This window comes from Siniperca chuatsi, linkage group LG3, assembly GCF_020085105.1.
Source record: "Siniperca chuatsi isolate FFG_IHB_CAS linkage group LG3, ASM2008510v1, whole genome shotgun sequence".
NCBI lineage: Eukaryota > Metazoa > Chordata > Actinopteri > Centrarchiformes > Sinipercidae > Siniperca > Siniperca chuatsi.
This window is the reverse complement of record NC_058044.1, coordinates 20456963-20464147: the sequence shown is the minus strand read 5'-3', so window position 1 is coordinate 20464147 and position 7185 is coordinate 20456963. Positions and strand designations below refer to the sequence as shown.

Genomic DNA, 7185 nt, shown 5'->3' with positions numbered 1-7185 from the left:
CAACTTAATTGAACTCCTGGTGTAAAAGTGAACAAAATGTTTCAGTGGTCCAGCACTGTGCTGAACCGGCTTTCACCTGTGCTTCACAAATATGCATAAATAGCATTACAATCCCTGCAATAGTAACAACAAGGCAGTCTGTATCAGCACCAATGATTAGAACTATGTGGTAAACATTCAATGTCCAGCTCTAGTGTATCTCATAGTAATGACATCCAACATGTGTGTGTAGAAGGGGAGTTGTGATATACTGGCAGTGATATTTAAAAATGAAATATTGATATCATGTTAATAATACACTTATGATAACATCGTGTAAATAATCCAGAACTTCTTAAATCATTTCTGTTTCTTTATGTTCTTGTCTCATCTTTGTAATAGTAGGTGGCAGTAATGCACCTTAACGCTGGTTGCCACCTGCCGTAAAACGTAAAAAAGAAGCTTTTAGCTAAATTTTTTCAAATTTAAATCGTTATCGTGAATTCTTTTGGCCATGAAAATCGTGTAGTGAAAATCTGATATCATAGAATCGTGAACTATCACAGTTAATAACAATTGTCCAATCAATAACTGGGAACAGTCCGTACAGTTTGGTCCTCAATGTCACAATGTCTTAAGAACTTCTGAAATAAGAAATTATTGTTCTGAACTGAGCTCAAATGAAGTAACAAATACAGTCAAACAGGTGGCAACACACTGTTCACCCATGTGATTTTCTACTTAACAGGAAACTGAGGGCTTGTCGGGTGAATGTTTTTAGGTGATCACTTTTACCTCAAACATTGCAGCTGCAAGACAGTGCTTTCCATTTTGTTTATAGATAGATAGATAGATAGATAGATAGATAGATAGATAGATAGATAGATAGATAGATAGATAGATAGATAGATAGATAGATAGATAGATAGATAGATAGATAGATAGATAGATAGATAGATAGATAGATAGATAGATAGATAGATAGATAGATAGATAGATAGATACTTCCCATACTTTGACACACTTAACTTGAGGAAGTTAAGCATTGTCTTCTAAAAATGTATGACCACATGCAGTTTCGGTTTCGGTTGTACCAGTAATGTACAGATTATTTTTAGATGTATTTCTGATTTACTGAAAGACAGTAGAAAACAGGGCGGTGTAGTCCCTCATTCGTCCAGGAGTGTTCTGTCGTAGAAAAGGTTTCAGTCGTAGTCATCTGGACACTGTTTTCAGAATGATTCTAAGAATGATTCTGAAAACAGTGCCCAGATGACTACGACTGAAACCTTTTCTACGATAGTGATGAGGGAGGTGCATCCAGAAAACAATAGGCCTGATTACTGATTACTGGGCCAACATGGAAACAATTAGGTCAGTTTCAGGTGAAACTAGGCAGAGTAATCAACAGATACTCAGGTAGACTCCTTCCTGAGGGCAGGGCTTATGTAACACAGAGTAGCTTGCATTTCTGAGTTCCCGGTCTATTTTTCGCAATTGAGAATGACTTCCGGATGGGAGCCGAAACGTCTTGATTCTGAAAACAGTGTCCAGATGAGTACGACTGAAACCTTTTCTACGACAGTAGAAAACAAAATAACCTTCACAGTATAGATGATGTTGTATTACTCATAGATAGATACTGACTTTAACAATCCACTACCACAATGTTAAGTAGTAGACATAGAATAAATAATAAAAATTATGATGATTAATGATGGGGCACCATCTCTTCCAGGTTTACTGCAGTTATCCAGGGCATTCAGTAATTCTGTGTCATGGCCTAGTGACTTCCTTTATTTTCTTCCCTTTATTAAAACCTAATGTCAAGTGACCTCTAATTACTTCCCTATTCCCTAGGGCTACAGTATGGTAATATAAATGCTAACATACTGTGGGACTGGTCCAAGCAGAACAGAGAACATATTAGGTGTTGAATTAGGTGAAGTGAGAAAAAAGTATGGCTGAGGATCTCTATGCCAAGCCAGACCTCACCAGAAAAGTTAAATTTCAGGCAGGTGAGAAGGAGGACAGAAACACAGTCTGTAATAACATCGACAATGTGCAGATTTATGACAACACCTGGACAGAGGGCGGTACGCCACAGAAATCACAGGACAAGACTACCGAGGACCAACAGCAAAGTATCTATCTGTCTGTCTGTGTCTATCTGCCTGTCTCATATGTCCTACATACACGGGATATTGTATTTAAGATTACCTATTTATTTTTAGTGTTGGGGCAAACATTACATTTTCTTTTGAGGCATTTTGTTTTTCAGTTATGAGTTACTATTAAAAAAATCGGACATTATATATTTATATTTGTTACAGCAAATCTGTAAATCTATTACAGACTGCTTGATATACTTTTAATGAAGCTAACATAGTTATTCTTTGTTTTAAATTCAGGTAATTATTTTAAAATGAACTCTTATCAGCAGTGTTTATTTGTGCCCTCAGCCACTTCAGTCAATGTTCAGGACAGAGGAATCTTCTCAAAGCTGTTGCAGTGTTTCTGGGGCTGCTGTGTCTTCTCCTCCTGGCTGCTGTCATTATCCTGGTGGTCCTACAAAACTGTAACACGGAGAGAAATCAACTGTGGATGGACAATGCCATAGAGAGAGACAAACTACAGAGAAGTTACAGTGAAATGGAAAGTCTCAATCACCACCTGACCCAAATTACAAGCCAGTTAGAGAACGAGAAAGACCTTATGAAGGCCATTAACAACAACCTCACCATCGAGAGAGACAAACTACAGAGAAGTTACAGTGAAATGGAAAGTCTCAATCACCACCTGACCCAAATTACAAGCCAGTTAGAGAACGAGAAAGACCTTATGAAGGCCATTAACAACAACCTCACCAAAGAGAGAGATGAACTACAAACACAGCTTGGTGAGTGAAAAGATTTTTAAAATGATTTTAATTAAAGGAATAGACATTTTGAAAATTACACTAGGTGCATTAGGTGAGAGGATCGATACCATTCTGATGTATATACCAATGGTAAACATATACAGTAGCTGCAGCCAGCACAAAGACTGGAAATGGGGAAATAGCTAGACTCTCTCTGTTCAAAGATTTAAAAAAAACATCTGCCTACCAGTAAAGCTAAAGCTCACTAATTGAAATGCATTTGTTTGATTCGTACACAAATTAGTGTAAAGTGTAAAATCGAGGTGTTATGTAACAGACTATTTCTTGACTGGGAGCAGTTGTCAGGCAACGAGGAGAGACTCCAGTAAGTTACTAGGTCCTGGCCAAGAAACAAACATAACTCCCCTAAACCGGCTAATTGTTTCTCCCTGTTTCCAGTCTTTATGCTAAGCTAAACGAACAGGCTGCTGGCTGGTAGCTTCATATTTACAGTACAGACATGAGAGTGGTATCAGTCTTCTCATGTAACTCTCAGAATGAAAGGGAATCAGCATATTTCCCAAAATGTCAAACTATTCCTTCAACAAGGTTTTCATTTTAAGCCACTGTTTAGAAATTGAGAGCTTTTTAGCTAATTCAGACAGAAGGGCAGATGGGCAACATACGGTACAGCATACTACGGCTGAGAGTGATATTTCTCCTTGATGCTCTGTATTGTGTTTTGTCTTATATTTTGCCATGGGGTTATATACAGTATTGTGACTGAAGGCATATCATTTTGTGTTGTTAAAAAGAGACGACATGCTGTCCTGACCACTGGATAAAGTTTGGCAATAGTTGTTATTTAATTTCCAACTCAAAGAAAAACTGGAATGACAGCAGAACTTTCTGTAAAAATGAAGATGCACAGCTGGTGATCATATCTAGCTATGAGGAACAGGTGAGTGAACTAAAAATGTTTCTTTCTCTTGACCCATTGTTGTTGACTGAGTACTCTTATTTTATTATCTGCAAACTATATACTCCTGTTTTTAAAGGATTGTAAATGCTACCAAAATACAAATTCCATTCCCAAATTTATAATTTTAATATGATGATCTGATGCCGTTAAAGGTTTGCATTAGAAATATATGTAAACACAGAAGTAAAGCAAACCTATTTTTTCAATAATGGATTAAGAAACCTACATGTTCAGTTACTGTGATTTTGTATGTGGTAGAAAAAAATAGGCATTTGGCCTTTTAAAAAGATGGAAGAGGAAAGAAAAGTCAGTGTGACAAAGCAGGTTCAGTCCTCCTTAAATGTGTGAAAAAGGGAAGAGAAGTCCATAATGACTTCTGCAGAAGTGAATACACAATATGAACATATGAACAGGGTAAGAGGGAAATGGCACATTGAAACCTGTGAAGATTGTGATAGAGAAAGCTAATTCTGTTTTTTACTCTTCCCCCTGCATTATCACTATAGACCTTGTTCACAGCAGATGAAACAGCAGCAGCTAAATGGAATTCAGCCATCATTCATTTCATTATTTACACCTGTGCTTTTCCTACTGTGACATGTCAAAAGGGGGGCTCTTTAGGTATACCTAATCTCTTTGGAAGGATATTAAAGAAAAAATTAGAAATAACTGACTATAACTGAATGTCTCTTTGAAATCTAGGAACTTCTCAGCTCATTTAAGCGGGAAGCCTGGATTGGTCTAACTGATGCCCAGACCGAAACAGTCTGGAAATGGGTAAATGGAACGGAAGTCACCAAAACGTAAGACATTTTCCAATGTCTTATTTATTGACTGTCACTGTGCTACATTAGAAATGTATGTCAAGACAGGGAGACAAACGGTGCCTACTTAATGAATTGATCAATACAATAAAGCCCAGGGCTCTCAGCAGTCTTAACGTGGCTCTGGAGACAAAGTCTGCACAGACTTGAAATAAAAGATTTAAGAACACAGATGAAGAGATTAGCTTCTCTGTGCTTTATGTATTGACAATAAAGAACTGCTGTGCATGCAAGTTCTGCCTACACTGAAATTGTGTGATAATGAGCATCCAAGATCTGACTCCCAAATGAGATACCTGAGCTTTCTGTGTTTGTTTATATTCCATGTTCTGTCAAAATCATAATTACCTGGGACCTCATAATAACATGCTCTGGAAGTACAATTCACAGATGTCAACAGTTTTGATGTCTAATATCTGTTAATATTTTAGGTACTGGAGAAATGGACAGCCGGATAATTATCAAAACAGTGAAAACTGTGCTGAGATTTCAGACAGGTATCCTGATTTAAGTAACTGGAATGATTTGAGCTGCAGTTCTTCAGTACACTTTATCTGTGAGAAAATACTTCAGTAAAATCACATTATTATGGTACGCTCTTGGGCTGATTTGTTTTGCTCTCACACATGTAAAATAACAATATCATGCTGAACATTCTCCTCCTCTGAAAGCAAACGAGTGCTGTGCTGTATTTCTTATGTATAAAACTTCTGAGCTCAAATACTTCAGTAATATTATATTCATTATTTGTTGTGTTTGTGATGTAATAAAAAACAAATCATTAAATACATTTGTCTCTGATGACCTTATTAATTGTATGACTGAGTGATTTAGTATATATCAAAACATTATCAAATGGTACTTTAATAAAGTAACAGGACTGAAAGCTGATGAAGAGATAGATAAAAAAGAGAAAAAAGAGAAAGATAATTAAAAAAAAAAATTCATCCTGATAAATAATATTTTTTGTAAAAGAATACTGTCACAGCCTGTCATGGCCTCACCAGCCTGTAATCACCCACACCTGCTCCCAGTTACACTCCTGCTCTCAATTAGCCTCAATCACAGCCAGTATATAAACACACCACTCACCACATTCTGGGTCCGACCTTGTTCGTGTTTAGGACTTGTCACACCATTGAGCAAAAACCCTCGTTACTATTGTTTCTAGTGGTTTTCCCCCATTTCCAGCGTGTCTCCGGTTTCCTGTGGCTTCTCCAGTCCCCTGTGGTTCCACCAGTCCTTCTTGATTCCTTCAGTCTCTTGTGGCTTCTCCAGTGGTCCCCCAGTCTCCGCTTACCTCCAGTGACTTCCCTATCCTAACCCTCTCCACTCCTGGCTGTGACTTAATAAAGTTCACTCCTGTCACCCTCGGTGTCCCCCGCCTGTCTGTAAATCGTAACAAATACGAATCAATACAATATTTATTTCAGTACTGCAATAGTTTATATGAGCAGTTGAATTTATGTAACCCGTTTGCTCATTTCCAATCATAAAAGTGGTTGCAATTAACAAATCATACTTTTGTTTCATCAATATACAGAATCTTGATTTGGGTCAGAAGGCTGTAAAAATATACATTTTTTGGTGAGTAATAAAACAGGGGCATTATGATGTGTATACACCTTTATGGTAACACTTTAAATTACAACCCACAAATTAATGTGTAAATATTTTGTAAATACCAATGAAATACTTACTGAGTACCTGACCATACACATACCATAGCTATAAAGCTTAGTCTAATACTTTCTTGTTGTTAATATTTTGTACATTGTTATTATTAATAATGAATAATACTCCATACTAAAAAGTTAATCATTATCAGGTGAATTTCATTTTTTCCACACGTCAAGTATTTAAAGAAGGTTGAGGAGATGATTGTTTCAGCTGGATATCGCCATGCATCTTTTCAATTGCTAGTATTGTACATCAAAACCAAAGTCATGGGGGCTGTTGTCATTAGCTTAGAACCTGTGTTGTCTTGGTCAAAGTGACCACTTAAACTCCATTGCTGTGTCTTCAGAAGCTGCAGTTTAAACTGCTCCTGTGGTTTAGTCTGAACCAAGATGCTGTGTCCTATAGAAATCACCTAAACTCCTGTGGAGGTCAATGTATCTGAGGTTGAACTTAAACCTGCTGCAGACCTGGTTTATCCAAGGTTTAAGTTCATAAAGTTCAGTATAAAGACAGATTTATACAGCTCAGATAATACAATTCATTTCTAAAATTTCAACTATTTTAAGCTTTATGTTCCTTTGAAGGCTACAGAGTTTATTTTGAGGACTACTTTTGCATTCCCTCCCAATATGTTTTGCGTTACCTTGCAATATTTTGTGTTCTCTCGCAATACTTTTGCGTTACCTCGCAGTACTTTTCTTCCATTCCTTCTGAGCCATATGTCTAATTGTAATGGAAGTGTGGCGATTCTCAAGTTAATACATTTAGCATTGTTTATGGACACCTCACCTTATATGATGTCCACTGTTTTGTCATTTTGGTAACAAATGCTACTAGTTCACCAGTCACCAAAACAGGAA

General features: G+C 37.0%; 1 protein-coding gene across 3 annotated transcripts; it reads left to right on the top strand.

The window, feature by feature from the left end:
* The first annotated feature begins 1872 nt into the window (after positions 1-1872).
* On the top strand, positions 1873-5938 carry LOC122873351 (CD209 antigen-like protein C). 3 transcript variants are annotated; one of them, XM_044189978.1, is made up of 6 exons: positions 1873-2137; positions 2442-2631; positions 2758-2878; positions 3655-3800; positions 4524-4624; positions 5077-5938. In XM_044189978.1, exons 1-6 carry the CDS (start codon positions 1956-1958, stop codon positions 5219-5221), a joined length of 885 nt encoding a protein of 294 aa, XP_044045913.1. In that variant the 5' UTR covers positions 1873-1955; the 3' UTR covers positions 5222-5938. The 3 variants fall into 3 exon arrangements, with proteins under 3 accessions (XP_044045913.1, XP_044045912.1, XP_044045914.1); XM_044189977.1 differs by having other exon boundaries at positions 1875-2137; positions 2442-2878; positions 5077-5931; XM_044189979.1 differs by having other exon boundaries at positions 1878-2123; positions 2442-2878; positions 5077-5929.
* The last annotated feature ends 1247 nt before the right edge of the window (positions 5939-7185 follow it).